This window comes from Perca flavescens, chromosome 9 (genome assembly GCF_004354835.1).
Source record: "Perca flavescens isolate YP-PL-M2 chromosome 9, PFLA_1.0, whole genome shotgun sequence".
Classification (NCBI taxonomy): domain Eukaryota; kingdom Metazoa; phylum Chordata; class Actinopteri; order Perciformes; family Percidae; genus Perca; species Perca flavescens.
Window position 1 is genome coordinate 30,652,945 of NC_041339.1, and position 15,797 is coordinate 30,668,741.

Sequence of the window (15,797 nt, forward strand, 5' to 3'; positions counted from 1 at the left end):
CTGTGCTCGGTTTTAATTTACAGGTTTGGGAGCTAGACCAAGGTATTTATTTCCTTTGTATCGTGAACTTTTTGAGAGAAGCAACACAGTCTAAAGTCATCCGTAGCGAGACCGCAGCACAGTCTACAAAATGATCAATTTGGGAGTGACTAAAGCTAACATAGGAGTCCTGTAAGGCATGGCAATTGAATTAAATGCTGTTGGAATACCTTTCCTAACTTAAGCTATAGAACTATCAGATAGACATCTAGTGTAGAAGCTTTTATCTAATGTCCTGTAGTCACGTAATAAGAATTTAAATGCATACGTTCTCAACATCACTGATTTATATATTCAAATATTTATCTCAAATTATAATTTTAACTAAAATTGACATTGTTCTGATGTACTGTACATCAGACTTATAAAAGAAAGATAAAAGAGACATATTTAAAGTGACTTCTTTGTGTTAATTTTGTGTTCTTTAATCAATCCTTTGAAAAGAAATTCAACATTTGTTTTATAAAGCATATAGAAATATATAAACATTGATTGTACATTAATTGTTCTTTTGAGTCACGTTTTTCATATCCTGCAGTAACCTTTCAGCTCCACAAAGTCAGCTAAAGCAAAACGTCGAGTGTCCAGACAATGGCCCACTTCATAAATTTGTCATCACTGCTCTGCAGCTGCCCTCTCCATCTCCCTTTGTCTGGTAACGTGTACAGCCGAGGGCCTCATGCACAGCTCTGCTCAGCAGCACCATCAGGTCTGCAGCCCCTGCCGCTCCCCTCGGCAGAAAGAGTTCCAGAGCACATGTGGAGGCGTGTGGCAGACGCCCCTCTGACATGCTGGCATCCTAGAAAAAGAATTCAAGATGAGGGAAATGTGACATGAAGTTTTATCTCAAAACAGAAGAAAATATACGGAAGCAAAGAAAGGCCGTGATAGTTTTAATCTTACAAGCAACTTAATATCAAATTGTGAAATTCAACCACAAGAGAATACTTAAGATTTTAATGTGTAGGCTATACCATTGCCTTTATAGCATAATTAATATTTTACTTTGAAAAACCATCTATCTGAATTCATGTGGTTTGAATTCACCTCTTTGAAAGTCCAGTTTCAAGTTTGACAATTTCAAAAATGTTTTTGGGAGCAAGGTTCCTAAATTTAGATCATGGGTTTCCGGTAACTCATTTGTACATCTCTTAAGCACATATCTCTCTAAATACTTTCCTTGCTTCCATAAAAAAAGACACATTGCAGTTTGAAAAAGTGTCCCGTTAATGACATAATGAGGACAGAGCAGTATGTATTTTATCAGTTTGTAGCAGATAACTCAATGACTGGGCTGTGTGAGATCAAAAGCAACATGTCTCTCTAAATGGGTTAACCCTTGTGTTGTCCTTGGGTCAAATTAAATCGGTTTTCAAAGTTTATAAATTTCAGAAATACGAGTTTCTTACAACCAAATTGTCCCAAAATAACTTTGATGCATGCATGTATGTTGTATAGAACCCTATAACATTAGTCAAAATAATTCTATATCTGCTGTAAAATTTGGTTGAATTAGGTTCATTTTTTTGTCTCCAGAAGAAAAACAAGTTCATATTCGATGGGAAGACAACACATGGGTTAAACATCAAACAAGATTTTTTTGTAATATTTTCTTCAATAGGTGGAATAAGTATAATGTCTCACTCTGTAAAAGTCACACAGCTTTCAGTAGCACATTGGTACTGGTTTCAACTGGGAGTTCTACAAGTGTGGGCACCGTTTTCAGGACATTTTCATGTCACCTGGTTAAGTGATTATCCGACAGATACCAACCTGGGAGTAAAAACGCAGGGAGATCAATCTGGGTAACCCAAGAGGAGGCAGACGATCAGCTCCAATGATGAAGGCAAGGAGGTCTTCAAAGGAAAGATCTGCCTCATCGTCTGAGTGTGCACAAGGACACATTTTAGTTTAAATGTTCTCATAGTAAACCCTGAAACACTTTTCATCGTAATGCCCCTTTAAACATTTTTATTATATCACTGCCTGATACAAGAACCACAAGAGTCTTTATATTCTTCACTTTAATCCTCCATCCATCCATCCATCCCTCCGTTCGTACCGCTGATCATGGTGAGAACTGTTTCCCAGTGTCCAGCTGTTGCCTCCTCAGCCACCCTCAGCTGGCTGTCTGGACAGCTGTAGCAGATGGTGAAGAGCGGTTTGAACTCTTCCAGGGTCAGAGGTTGCTGATATGCGTTCGTCATCACTGGCACAAACTCCTCCCAGTGGGACTTAACTGTATCCCACAATCCACCACAGCTGTTCAGCCCCTCTGTGAACTGGGAGATCATACTGGCCACCCTGAAGGACAGCAGAGGGCCTGAGTGATTGTCTAATTGGCTTACTCTCCTGGATTTTGCTAAAGAGTGAGACGATACAATACATTCATATCTTTCTTTGAAATTTATTGTGAAATTGTAAAGGAAAACCAAAAAACAGGATAATATAAATAAAGTGTGTGTGTCTGTCCAACCTGTGGTAGATGTAATGTTTGACCAGGCGGATATAGATTGATGGTATTTCATCAGAATGGGCTGAATATACTCCAGGGATCCCACAGCTCGACACCCAGTCACACAGACTGGGAGAAAGCAGCTTCACATCAGTACAACTATGCAGCTACAAGAGGAGCAGAGGAGTGTTATTTTTGTGTTTGTGGTTACCAAACCGGTTTGGCGGAAAAAAAAGTTTTTTAGTTTAGTTATTGGTTTTATGTGGCGACAGATTTCTATTGTGTGATTTTAAATGTTAAGGTGACAGAGAAGAGTGAGAAAAGGAAAATTAATTTACCCGGCTGGTAGCAAACCGTTTTAGTAAATCTATTTGTGGCCAGTTTTCCTCTAATGTTGTGAAAGTGTAAAGTAAAAACAAAAACAGGAAAAGAATCACCCATCGATTTGCATCACTCTATTAATTCACCATTTAAAAAGTCACAGACAAAAAAAGTCTTATTCATGTTGCATACATCTTAAGAGCCTTGTAACATGACCATGTTGCGTGGAAGTAAGTTGGCTTTGGGTTACCTGTTGCAGTCGGATCTGTGCTTCAGCATTGACTATGTGTCTCCAGTTGAAGTTCTCCAAAGAGGGATTCTGGCCACACATCAACTGCGAAAATTAAATACGATACAATGACAAAGAGAATACCAATGTGCAAATACAAATCAACAGTTGCCAAGTATCTCACACACACCTCTTCACACACACACACACACACACACACACACACACACACACACACACACCCCCTTTGGTGCACTGAAACAAACAATTAACACTACGTTGACATTTTCTCAACGCAAACAGTGGCAGCATATGGAATCAAAGTAGCAACCATGAGAATCTCAAACATAACTGTAATTAAGTAGACTTTCTATCTACATAAGAGATGCATGCACACTACCTGGTAGAGGGCAGGGTGTAGACAACGAGGTCCAGGCCCGCCCTGAGCCAGAGACCAGCCAATCAGAACACCTGCTTCATAATACTTCCCATCTTCAAGAGCTGCAAGGTCGTAGGTCAACAACACACGCCCCGGAAGACCCTGAAATACAGAGCTTTGTTGCAGCTCCAACAAAGTCAATCTGTGTAAGAAGAATGCCTTAATGATCTGGTGTAGAATACCATTATAAAGAGTGAACATGTGATCCCTCTCTAAAAACAACATTTTAGTGCTGAAATTATCAGTTTATTAAATCAACATGAAATGATTTGCCTTTAATTTGTAATTTATCAGTATTAAATGTGACAATGTTCTGCTCTCCTTTGATTTATATCATTGTAAATAATAATCAAAATTCTTAGTTGTGGACTGTTGGAATTGTGGCCTTTTTCTGTCATTTTATAGACAAAAATTATACTAAAATAAAATCAGCAGATTAGTTGATAAATAAATGTTTGTTGTTTATTGTTTGCAACAATCCTATCATTTTTGCGATGATAATCATTTTGCAAGCAATGACTCCCTCCAATTATGTAAAGGTCAGAAAGATATTTATTCATATTGGATCTCAGACTACAAATCTCAGACTAAAATCAAATAAGAATATAAAAACAAGTACCGGTATTAAATTTAAATCATTCTGAAAGAAATGCTGCAGGAATGTAGGAAACCAGCGAGTGCTGAAAGCTCATCTATAAGAAGGTAAACAATCATAACCTGAAGAACTCTCTGAGAGGTCCCTTGGAGCCATCAGCCTTCTCTCCACTGAAGGAGACGCCGGGTGTTGTCCTGAAACAGAAGCCCGGCGTCCTCACCATCTTCAGAGCGCTGTGGAGCAGCCCCACCCGGATGTGGGTTTCTTCACCTCGATCCATGTTCTCCTGTCTGAACAGTTTCAGGATGGAGTCCAGGTCCAGTGTGAACTGCATACCACAGAGACAGGTTTTACAGGTATGAGGGGATACACAGAGGAAATGGTGTCCATCCTGTCCACTTAACAACAGGTTCAAAAAGTTGTATTTGTTCTTTTTCACCTTCTCGGTAGTGCTGGGAACACAAGGCTGGGTTTGTCTTCCAAGCTTATTTTCTTTGTCTGGGCAGCATTCTGTGCTGGCCTCCAGATAGAACTCCATCCTTACAAGAGACAACACACATATATTCAGGTAATTGAGTAATACGCTTCCCCATTTATAAGTTTAAAATTTTTTGTCGCAGGCTTTTTGATGTTTTCTCACATGTTCACCATAGGTGTCTTGCTTGCTGACTTCTCCAATTGTGCTTGTTGAGAGTATTTGAGTTGTATGCACTGTGGAAAAATAATGTAAGAGTTACAGTTTAGTTTAATATGTACTTAAAATGAACATTGAACAAACTATTGTATATCATTTAATGCATGCAGATCCTGCATAGTGCATTCAAACAGACAAGACAAAGCAAGTAGAGGATGTTCAGTTAGCCTTTACATAGTCTCACCTCGCCAGACCTTCCTCCACCTCGGTGCTGCAGAGCAGGGTCTGGCTAGTCCACACAGCATTCCGGGATGGGAGAAAAATGTGCTCTGGTTTATTGGCCATTTCTTTAAACCAATCACAATCGTTTTGGGCGGCGCCAAGCACCGGGAAAAGCCTCGGTGGTGCTGCAAAATAGCCTCGGGAAGGAACTGGTTTTTCATGGAACGTGTACGTTCAAAGGTTGTTTTAGTCGTGCAACAGAAAACTCAGATTGGACAGATAGTCTAGCTAGCTGTCTGGATTTACCCTACAGAGATCTGAGAAAAGGTTAACCGTAGTCCTCCAAATCAACAGTTTAAAATGCCAACACAAAAGGAAGCCCAAGGCAATGGCTATCCAGCCTAAATGAGTGAAATCTGGCGGAATTTCCGTCGGCAACAGAGCAATCCCGGAAGTGGGTCGTCAATGATATAGACTAGCCTTTACATATATACAGCTGAATCCGACACTTTAAATTGAATTGATTTGAAATTGAGTTTTGGGGAAGATTTTAATGGAAACATGGAAATGGGTCACAGAAACTTACTTTTGGTAATCATTACTTGTTTATTGCAGAGACAAAAGCCTCCACAACTAAATCAAGCTTGAAAGAGAAACACGGAGCAGCTGTGGTTTACCTGAGGGTGGTCCTGGTGGCTGAGGATGTACAAAGCACCATGTCCACAGGTCCTGAGTACCTGCTCCCCAGTCCAGCCCTCTGCAGGGGAGTCTGGGACAAACAGCACCCTGGAGCCCGGTACACACTGTAAACCACACATACCATCAGATATAAATGTACCAAAATTTTGTACCAGAATTGTAGGAAACTTGCCAGAGTCACTGTCAGATTTCTGATTTACTTAACCTTGTGGAAAGATAAACGTAATCCTAGAATCAATCTTAACATAGTAGCCCATAAAACCTTCAAAGAAAGAGTGAACCAGTAAAATATAAAGTCAAACTAGCTCTCTTATAGGGATAAATATACATCACACACACCTGCAGATATGTGAAAGAGAACCTTTGTCCCGCCCGTTTTACAAACCGCCCCTGGAAGAGCGTAGACAGCCGACTCTCCATTTGATTGGCCGACCAACCATTATCAATGGTAATACGAGCAGTCATCCCAATGGCCGCTAGAGCTGCTCGTTCTTTGCCTTGTGGCTTACTGTGTCTGGAAGAGCAGAAAGGAATATTTACTTCATTTACATACACTTGTATTGGATGATAGCATACTTATACACATCAGCAATTTAGAAATACGTCACCGGAATGTCACCAGTAGAGACTATGGTCACAAAATGTGTTGCCGTAATCATTACTTTAGAAAGAACACACATGCTGTTAAAGAGAGCATGAACATACAGGTATTTAGCACATTTTAATGTGCTAAATTTTTGCCTAATAGATATTTTGGCTTAGTGGTGGCACTGGAAAATTGTTCACATGGTTTTCAAATTGGAGGGAGTTGATTCTCTGAGAAGCATGAACCTGCTCAGTAAATGGGAAAACTGTCCTTTGGTTTCCATAGAACGAATGGACTACAGAGCTCTTACTAAGGCAGTGATGGAGTACTTGAGTCCAAGTTGAGTCGCTATTCTCTAACCTTGTGACTCAAATTGGACTTGTTTACTGATTACGCAGACTCAAAGATTTATGAAATCGAACTCAAGCATTCATGAAATAGTTCTCTGAAGTTTCTGACTACTTTTATGTGTAATAGGCATTGATGGAGTATTTGAGTCCTGGACTCCGACTTAAGTGTGACTTGAGCTGCTATTCTCTGACTCGTGACTCAACCTCGAACTCAGGTTGACTTGCATCAGATTCTTCATGTAACTCCGACTCGGACTTGGCCTCAAACACTGGGGGACTTTAGACTTGACCAGACTCGACAGCTGGTGACTCAACTACCACAATGGACGGTAAAAGTTTAAGGTTAAGGGGTCACAAAATATTAAGAATCATCAAATAGAGACCCTAGCTGCATCTCACGTTGCTTATGTGATAGCTCCTTGACTCCTCGGTCCTCGACTGAACCAGAAGTTGTTCTGTCCCTCCTCGGCCAAGGCCGTCTCAAAGCCCTTACTTCTGTCCAGAGGAGCTATGATTGAGGATACACGAGAGCAGGCTTCCTGGAAGCCATGTAGCTGAAGGAGTTGCTAACTCCGCCCAGACAGCTGACATATTCATGCGATGGTTCAGAGAAAAGGACGTCTCATTCCTCTAAAACACAATTTGCCCGTTGCCCCTCTCCTCGCATGATTTCCTTGCGTCTAGTCTCTCCCACAGAGGAGGGATGGGAGAGATGCGAGGGGAGGCAAGTGGAGGACTCGAGGAGGCAATATCCATACCAGAGTTTAAACCAATATGTCTGGTTAAAATATGCTGAACTAGTCCCAACAAGCAAAGACAGTCCACTTATTCTTCATTATGTCACAAAGCGCTTCTAAGACGGATGGATGGACAGATGGTCTTACACAACTACACCACCTCTCACCTCTCCAGCTGTGTCAGGTAGTGTCCTCTGGGTAGACAGACCACATCTTTGACCACCAGTCCTGTCTTCTGCGGAGTCAGTTTCTTCCACTTGAGACGACTAGCTTTGTTTAGGGACGGCTGCAGCACACAGTACAACATCACATGAAATGACGCAAACCGCGACAGGTAGATTAGGCATATTCATAAACCAAATTAACTATGGACACATATTGCATAAAAGAAACTTGTACCATAAACTGAAAAAGCAACGTACATTACGTCTTACAATTTAACAGGAAAATAAATGTTTCTAGCAGGAAGAAGATAAAACATTGCCACTGAAATAATTTGTTAGTTGATTGACCGACAATAATCAAGTTTCTCCATATTTAATCAATAAAATGACAGTTTAAACTGATGTAGACAAAATAACAACTCATTAGCCCAAGAGGTTGTAGTGTGGATATGTCTAATTTTTTGACAATTTGTACAATAAACAAGTAATCAATTAAAAAAACAAATAAATAAAACATGAGTTACAAGCAGAATAACTGCAAAAATTTTGCAAAAATAGCAATAAAGAATGAAAGCACATGATCGATAGGGCAACAGAGTTGACCGATTGCTTTCTTGAGTAAATATAATGTTTGCTTTCAGTCTATCCCTATTGGTAGACAGGATTAGTGCACGACAAGCCTCTGTTTTGGCCAATACACCAAACCTGATAAAATTCTTCTTTATTTATTATATTATTATTGCGATAGAAGTGGGCTCGGTGGTTACAGTGATCAACATTGTTTCAGGCCCCATGTTTGTTTCCAAGTTGAGAAATGGAAATGTTTTGTAATTTTCGGATCATCAATTTTCTTCGATGACTAAATAAAACCTGAGGTGACATACCGGGGTCATTATGGAAGGATCAGCTGATTTGACTATTTTATTTTCAGTCTCAGGCATTTTGAAGGGTGGAAACACCTGCATGGAAGAAAAGAAAAGAAAAATATGGGTTCATTTGGTTAAAAAACAAACAAAAAAACAACATGCAAAACAAACCCTCTCCTAGAGTTCCTCAACAGCTGCTAAGCAGAGTTTGTATTTTATTCATAAGCTGTAATTTCCAGTTCTTTTTCCACATTATTACAAAAAGGTGGCGTGGGATGCTCCTTTGCATTGCTGCTCTATAAATGTATTTACTTATTTACCTAATTACATCGCTAATATTACTAACCTCCATTTCCATCTCAATTTCCTCCAGGAGGTCAGGAGGGCAGTGCTTAGCCTCTGTTTTGGGCATGGCGAGATGCATGCGTGGGGGCTGAACCTGCGCCTCTGGTTCCTCCTCACAGTCGGGGACACAAGGATGCTCCAGGTGTCTCTGGGTTTAAGAAGAAGAAGGGGAAGATGGTGCATGCACATACAGATAACGATGAGCCATACGGAGAAAGCACACTGGAAGAATGGCATTGCATTTTAGATGGTTGCAATAGTCTTTTGATCATCGCAAAACCAATACATTTTCAATGAATGAAAATTTTGTATGCGACAAAACATGACTACCTTTTGTTTCTCATTTCAGTCCTTGTAAAGCACTTTGTAATTTTGTACTAAACATGGTTGTTATAATGGTGAATATTAATGGTTTAAAACGAGCCACTTCACCCAAATCACACACAAAAAAAACTAACATTTCCCTACTTACCCCTAAAGCAACTTTGTCTTAATTACAGTATCTTTTGTCATATTTGTCTTGTGACCCCCAGGTTCATTGTAGACAGTTTTTAGTTAACCAACAAACAATATAGTAACTATTTACTTCTGTTCCTTTCATGTTGAGGTGGTTTCAGAATTTTCTAAAAATCTGGGCATTAGAATAGAATACACTTTATTCTCCCCGAGGGGAAATTTGTCTTTGACATAGTGCTACAATCTACAACATGTCACATAAAAACATTCTCAAATGAACATAAAATACAAATACAATAAGATAAAATCAACATGAAAGTGAGATCAGCAGAGCGTCCTAAGACACAAAAGAAGGACACACATGACACCACAGACAACACAACATCCTAAGAATGAACTGTAATCACTGATTCTTGAAACTTTGGCAAAAACATGTCCCACTAAGAAAAATGCCAATTCTGTTGGAAATTAAGATTTTCATGAATAAAAAGAATCAAGGTTATAATCAGGGGGTCCTTTGCACATATGTAAGGTTATTTTATAGTTTTATTTTAAATTTGTATTAATTTAATGATTATTTGCTGGCCCATTGCCTACAAAATCAGTTGTCCTCGGATAGGAGATAATCATTTCAACTTGATTAAAAAAAACATAAATTAATAATTGAATAATATCTTTACCACATGAAATAGTACATTGTAATATGTTTTAAAAACTACAAACAGTGAGTTTTTAACAATATTTACTACTATTTTGTGGTTGCTCAAAATGTGTCCCACATATTCGTCACCACCGTCAGATATTTATAAAAAGCAATAAAGTCAGGCAACTAAAAGGTCAACTACATTCCTGAGGACCCCATTTTCAAACCTTCAGCTCTACTGCATGCTTCAAGATCACTCAAGCTCCCTTAAATTTTCTATTTTCTCTTAAACTTGTTCATATTTTTGGACACTGCTACTGTCACAACCATAACATGTCAACAACGGTCTCTTTTGTATAAAAAATATTATGACATAAATGTATACTTTTTAAGAAGAGGTCTGAAGTAGCTAGCAATAGAGGGTAAACAAGATGGCTAATGTGAACAACTCATGCATATCATGTGAAAGAGTAGGTTTTTGTCACCACCGTCAGACGTCACTACCATCAGGTTTTGGTGGATATCCTCACAGCTGTGGTTCGGCCTTGAGGCTGCGGACGAACCACAGCCGTGAGCCCGTATTTATTGTCATCCACAATTATATTCTAGCCTCCCTTAACGACTATTTGGAGGTTTTTGTTACCACCGTCAGACTGTACGTCACAGAAAACCTGACAGTGGTGATGTCAGACGGTGGTGACAAAAACCTACTCTTTCACATGATATGCATGCTCAGAATTGTTATTTTTTGGACCCAATAGTTAAATGAAGTTGTTAAGCAAGAAGCCATCTTGTGTGGTATACATTTTGGAATTGTATGTTGTTATGAGGCCACTGTCACCAGATTAGTGTCACCACCGTCAGAGGGAGTTTTATTTGTTTTAAATGAATATGCTTACAATAGGTTTCTTCAGTGCTGTTGAGTTATTAAAGTAAAAGTCTCTTTTAATACAAATACATGTTTGTTAAATAAAAAAACATTACTTTTTTCTATTTAGGCTTAAAGTAAACGTTGTATGATGTTAGATCTTTTAAAGGAGTACACGTGAAACAGTATAAAAAATTAACAAAAGTGAATATTCAACATTTAACAGCATATCTGTGTACAAATGTCAGATAATGATTTAAAAACTCTAAATACATATTAAACCAATTAAATAATAATATGCTTTTTATTGTGTCTGACGGTGTTGACAAAAACAAAGTAATAACTGGCAAAACGTCTATTGTATGAAAAAAAAATACAAAATGAGGAGGTTGCTATAATGATATACCTTCAGATTTTGTAATTTAACTAACTTTATTTTCAAAATTAAAACCTGTGTATCCAAATTCCCAAGAATCAGTGTAATAATTAAAGTGCGAAGTGCAAAAAGTGCTGGTGTATTTACTGCACCCCTGCTCTGCTTGGCTAAGATTTAAGCAAATAATACTTACACTAAGATAAGTGGTAAAAATATGTTCAGTTTACTTGTGATTTGGGGGAATTGATCCGTTAATATGACTAGCAGAACTTGGTTTAATCAAAACATATGGTTGCCACAATAAAAACCATCTGTCTGCTAACTCATGTGGTGTCACATGAGCTATTGGAGGAAAGGAATCAGCACCAGTGAATGTTTTAACCACAGTTCCTTCATTAAGTTAAGTGACTGTTTACATACAGAAATTCTTCTGTTTATACAACTTCAGCCTGAAGAAATGGATCATATTTACCTGCAGAACAGGCTATTTGATTCAGTCAAGGTGGTTACTAAACACAGCCATTAAATACCAGTCTGAGTCACAGTTAGTCATGCAGTTTTAAGTTATTCTTTTTCAACCTGTATGACACACCTTGTCAAAGCTCTGTCCTTCCTCCTCCTTCTGTTTTGATGTCCCCATGCAGGGCTCCTCTGAAGAAAACTGCTCCATCTCAATGGTGTCTGTGCCGGCCAGCAGCTTCGCTTTCCTTTCGCTAAGCTTCATCCTCTCTGATACAACTTTAAAATATCTGCTGTAATTCTTACTTTATAAAAACTGTACTTATAAAAATCTCCTTTTCACTCTATCTTCACTTAAAACTTCCCTGTCTTATCTCTTAGATCCTTGTCCTTGCTTTGGCCTTAGCTTTCCTCTGCTCTTTATCTTTTTCAATGCCTGGTACTGCCTGTTATTTCCTCTCTAGACTCAGTTAAACCTTTCAAATATATTCCTGAGGTGATGGTGGCCTTCCAAACATCTAAACAGTTGAGCTCTCATTACCTCAAGCTGAGATCTATCAAAGTTTAAAGCTCTGATTGGCTCAGAGTTGTGCTCTTAAGATGTGATTTGTCCTGTGGACTGTTCTGAAGCCCTCATTGGTTGAGATGATTTTAAAACGGCTCTGCTTGGTTCTGTCTTGTTGGAGCTTTTAAATTGTTGATTGGAGTTCCTACATGATGAATTTAAGTGATTAAAGAGTCTCAAATGGCTCATGGAGTTTATAGAAGGACAGTTAAAAAGATAAAAAATCAATCAATCCATCAATATTACTTTATATAGCCCTTTCCAGCAACCACGGTGGTTGTTTACATCAAGGACCAAGAATAAAAAGTAACATACAATTAGAATACTGGTATACAAGTACAAGATTGAAAAGACAAATACAATGTCATTAATCAACCCCTCTTCACACATCATTTGTGGTGATTTCATCATTAACCTGATGATTGAGTCACTTTTGATTTTAACTCCATGAATAAATTGCGCTCTAAAATGATCTACCTTAGTGTCTTTGCTAGTCAAGTAGGATATTTTTTGAACTTTGTATCCAAACAGCCCAAAACAACTGACAGCTGAATTACTTAAGTTTGCAAACTTTAGCAGGAGCATATACAACACCACAGTGATCTACTATCTAATCTTGTTTTTCCCTGGGTCAAACTAAAAAGTGTTTGTTTAAAGTCACACCTTATTTCTGTGGTGAAAATGTGTTGACTTAACAAAACCACACACTGAACGATCTGTAATCAATATGTCAGTCAACTGAGGCAGCAGCAAAAGGAATATTTGCCTATCAGCAACTTCATGCACTCAAACTTAAACCCACAAGAAACTCAATTAGTAAACTATTCTTTACTAACTTACATGAGTTTCACATTAACCAGATGAAGCATCATAAGCAGGAATCAACAGTTTCTTCGATTTATCTTAGGAGGAAGAAAGTTCAATAAAAGGTTAAAGGAAGCAGGAAGTTGTGAGTACTTGCTGCATGAGTGAAAACCAATGACATTTTTCTGGCTTATTGACAATCTCAAAAGACACGTTTGTGGCAATATAAATGATCTGGTAATGGATCCCATAGCTCTGAAGTGCTTTAAACTTACTGCCTATCTGATGAATTACAGGACTAGTTTCAGGACTACAAACAGTAATAAATAAAAAATAAATTCTCACTGAAGCTAGACATTTAAATGTTACAAAAATGACAACACATCACAATATTAATGGAGAACACAGTCAGAATTACAAAGCAATATCCGCATACAAACATGAACTTGCAGGGAAACTATTTTTGATTCATATCTGTTCTGCATGACCTGCTCTATATACTGTAGTCTGTTCTGTGTATCCTGCAAATTATATTCTTTTCTATATTGACTACTATTTCTCTATATCTAAGTCATCTAAAAACACAGAGCATACATCACCCAAGTGACTTATTACATGTTCAATTTAATTGCTTAATACTCAAAAGTTGGTCAAGTATTAAAACCTGTACATGACTGTCTGTTGAGGACAAAGTGCTGGTCACAGCACAGAGATTACAGATTGTGTTTTCAGTGTTGCCATGGTTGAATAATCCTCAAACACCACTGCTAAGGGCCTGCAGCAGTGTGTGTGTGTGTGTGTGTGTGTGTGTGTGTGTGTGTGTGTGTGTGTGTGTGACAGTCATGCTAGCAAGTGACTCTGGCTACAAGTCAAGAGGTGAGGCAGGAAGTAGAATGCCGTGCCGTCGTCAGGCATCAGTTCCAGGAACTCTGTGGGGCTCGTCTCCATGGCAACCACAACTAGAGTCTCTGTTGGCATGGAAACCGGCCACGTTAAAATCCCAGGGTCAAAACATCACATCACAACAGACATATGGTCTTTTTTATTGATTCCATGCAGTATTCTTACTTGTCAAAACCAGGTGCCTGCTTTACCCACAATGCAACTTGACTTGCAACTAGACATGTAAAAATAATTTGATGTGTAAAATAAGTGGAGCTGCGCTTAGTAGTGTTAATATGCTGGCTTGTATTGCTATATAAAATTAGGTTCTACAAAATATTTAAATTTGTCATATTTAATGTATTTAACTAATCAATCTTGTCTTCTGTAAATACAATTTACCCAGGTGAAGGTCTAAATGCTGTTTCAAATCTTCTCTGTACTGCCATAAATAAACTAGAGAAAAGCTAGTGAGAAAATATAGAATCCTTTATCTATTTATCTGTTCTGTTGACTTAAAAAGTAATCAAAGTAGCATGACTGGGTAAGCTCAGTTGGTAGAGCAGGCACACATATATAGAGGTTTACTCCTTGACGCAGTGGCCGTGGGTTCGACTCCGTCATTCCCCCTCTCTCTCCCCTTTCATGTCTTCATCTGTACCTATGGAAATAAAGGCCTAAAAATAGGCCTTTTCGGAGTTAAACTCCACAAGCGCACACACACGCACAGGGGAGAGAGAGATACCCGTTTCTCTTCGGGAAACTTGTTAAAAGGTACTCTAAGCGATGTCACGAGTTCTTTAGGCTGCAAAAGTTTTTGTCACATACAGCAAACATCTCACTATCCGCGAACTGCCGGTCCCCTAAACACACTGTAAAAGAACACGGTCTCTGTAGACAGCCTAGGCTCCAGACACGCCAACAAAAACATAGTGATCCAACCTGGACCATACAAACATACACAAACTGTGTTTCAGCGTTCAGCCAATAACGGACAAGAAGGATTTGGGGTGGGGGTTGGGGGGGTTCAATAAGAAGTAACGTCACCCAACATCGCTTAGAGCACCTTTAAATTATGACAAATATACTATATACATTAGATTTAGTATTTAGTTCATACTTTTTTTGGTGCATTTGTTTTCAGATTTTAACGCTATAAAGACCGTTGCCGTGCTTGCATCACTCCCTTACCCCTCCTATCGTCCCTATGGCCACTTGGCCAGTGCAAATGCAAATGGAAAAAACGGATTTGGGGGAGAGTAGTTAGTAGATCTGCTTAGAAGTGAACGTAGACTATAACTTCATTCCTGTACTTGGTCAGAAAGCGGCTGTGTTGCTTTCAAATAAAGTACTGGGGTACTTTTGACAGACTACCTTTGAGAGCAGACAATAAGATGCTGTTGTCTGCGGCAGCTCTCGTCCGGTTACAAAGCTCTGGGAGCAGCTTCTGCCACCATAACACCTGCAGAGATTAGACGAGACAGAAAGGGTAACACTTCTGATAATCACTGTCTAAACTTCAAAATGTACAGACGTGAAACAGAGTAAGGGCAGAGTGAAATAGTGACAAACTTCACAGTTCAGGCTACTACTCAGTACAGACCATATGTTTGTCTTGTAACTGGTGGTTGGCGTAGGCTATGATGGCCTGAGGACATCGGTCCAGCAGCTTTTCAATGCTCCTGTCATACTGCCCCCTTCTGGTTGTGCAGAGGAGGTGCAGGCTGAAGCCCCATAAGGATTCCTCTGACAGACGCTCCATCAGAGGCACGACGGAGCCCACAGACAGGGACGGACCACACAGGAGAGACTGGAGACAGACAGATCATGAATCACAATCTTTGTCTTACATTTAAACAAGTTGAAGTCATACGTTTAAATAGAAAATAAAAAAACATACCCTTGCTCAATTTAATACATTCAGAGGTTTTGAGAAGCAGACTTATTTTATTCATTGACAAATTACCTGCAGTTTGTATAGCGCCTCCTGGTGTTGGGAGCTGGTATTTTGAGCTGGATTGAGAACAGTGAGCCACGGGTACAGAGCACCGTAATGGGAGCAT

At 39.1% G+C, this 15,797-nt stretch overlaps 2 protein-coding genes across 3 annotated transcripts in view; both read right to left on the reverse strand.

Annotated features, from left to right (window-relative positions):
• Window positions 1-453: 453 nt before the first annotated feature.
• LOC114561032 (G2/M phase-specific E3 ubiquitin-protein ligase) lies at window positions 454-12,026 on the reverse strand. The gene is made up of 15 exons (XM_028586680.1): window positions 11,617-12,026; window positions 8,683-8,829; window positions 8,355-8,429; window positions 7,474-7,592; window positions 5,973-6,147; window positions 5,612-5,737; window positions 4,719-4,789; window positions 4,518-4,617; window positions 4,201-4,406; window positions 3,445-3,625; window positions 3,066-3,149; window positions 2,516-2,661; window positions 2,102-2,343; window positions 1,813-1,922; window positions 454-838 (listed from the first exon to the last, which is right to left on the reverse strand). Exons 1-15 carry the CDS (start codon window positions 11,746-11,748, stop codon window positions 641-643), a joined length of 2,112 nt encoding a protein of 703 aa, XP_028442481.1. The 5' UTR covers window positions 11,749-12,026; the 3' UTR covers window positions 454-640.
• Window positions 12,027-12,672: 646 nt separating this feature from the next.
• The window catches only part of hps3 (HPS3 biogenesis of lysosomal organelles complex 2 subunit 1), a 21,350-nt gene continuing 18,225 nt past the window's right edge, over window positions 12,673-15,797 (reverse strand). For both annotated transcript variants that reach the window (XM_028586678.1, XM_028586679.1), the window contains exons 21-24: window positions 15,701-15,797; window positions 15,338-15,544; window positions 15,109-15,196; window positions 12,673-13,820 (exon numbers count right to left, since the gene is read on the reverse strand). The exon at window positions 15,701-15,797 is cut by the window's right edge and continues 8 nt beyond it. In XM_028586678.1, coding sequence (XP_028442479.1) covers window positions 13,693-13,820; window positions 15,109-15,196; window positions 15,338-15,544; window positions 15,701-15,797 — 520 coding nt within the window. In that variant the 3' untranslated portion in view covers window positions 12,673-13,692. The remainder of the gene's footprint in view (window positions 13,821-15,108; window positions 15,197-15,337; window positions 15,545-15,700) is intronic.

What these genes read in the sequence shown, in the direction of transcription:
- LOC114561032 (XM_028586680.1), bottom strand. Translation starts at nt 11,748, where the DNA reads ATGAAGCTTAGCGAAAGGAAAGCGAAGCTGCTGGCCGGCACAGACACC. An exon ending in GCCACCAGGACCACCCTCAG is followed by an intron (nt 4,790 to 5,611) that starts GTAAACCACAGC and finishes ATTTTTCCACAG; the next exon opens with TGCATACAACTCAAATACTC. An exon ending in TACACCCTGCCCTCTACCAG is followed by an intron (nt 3,150 to 3,444) that starts GTAGTGTGCATG and finishes TAATTTTCGCAG; the next exon opens with TTGATGTGTGGCCAGAATCC.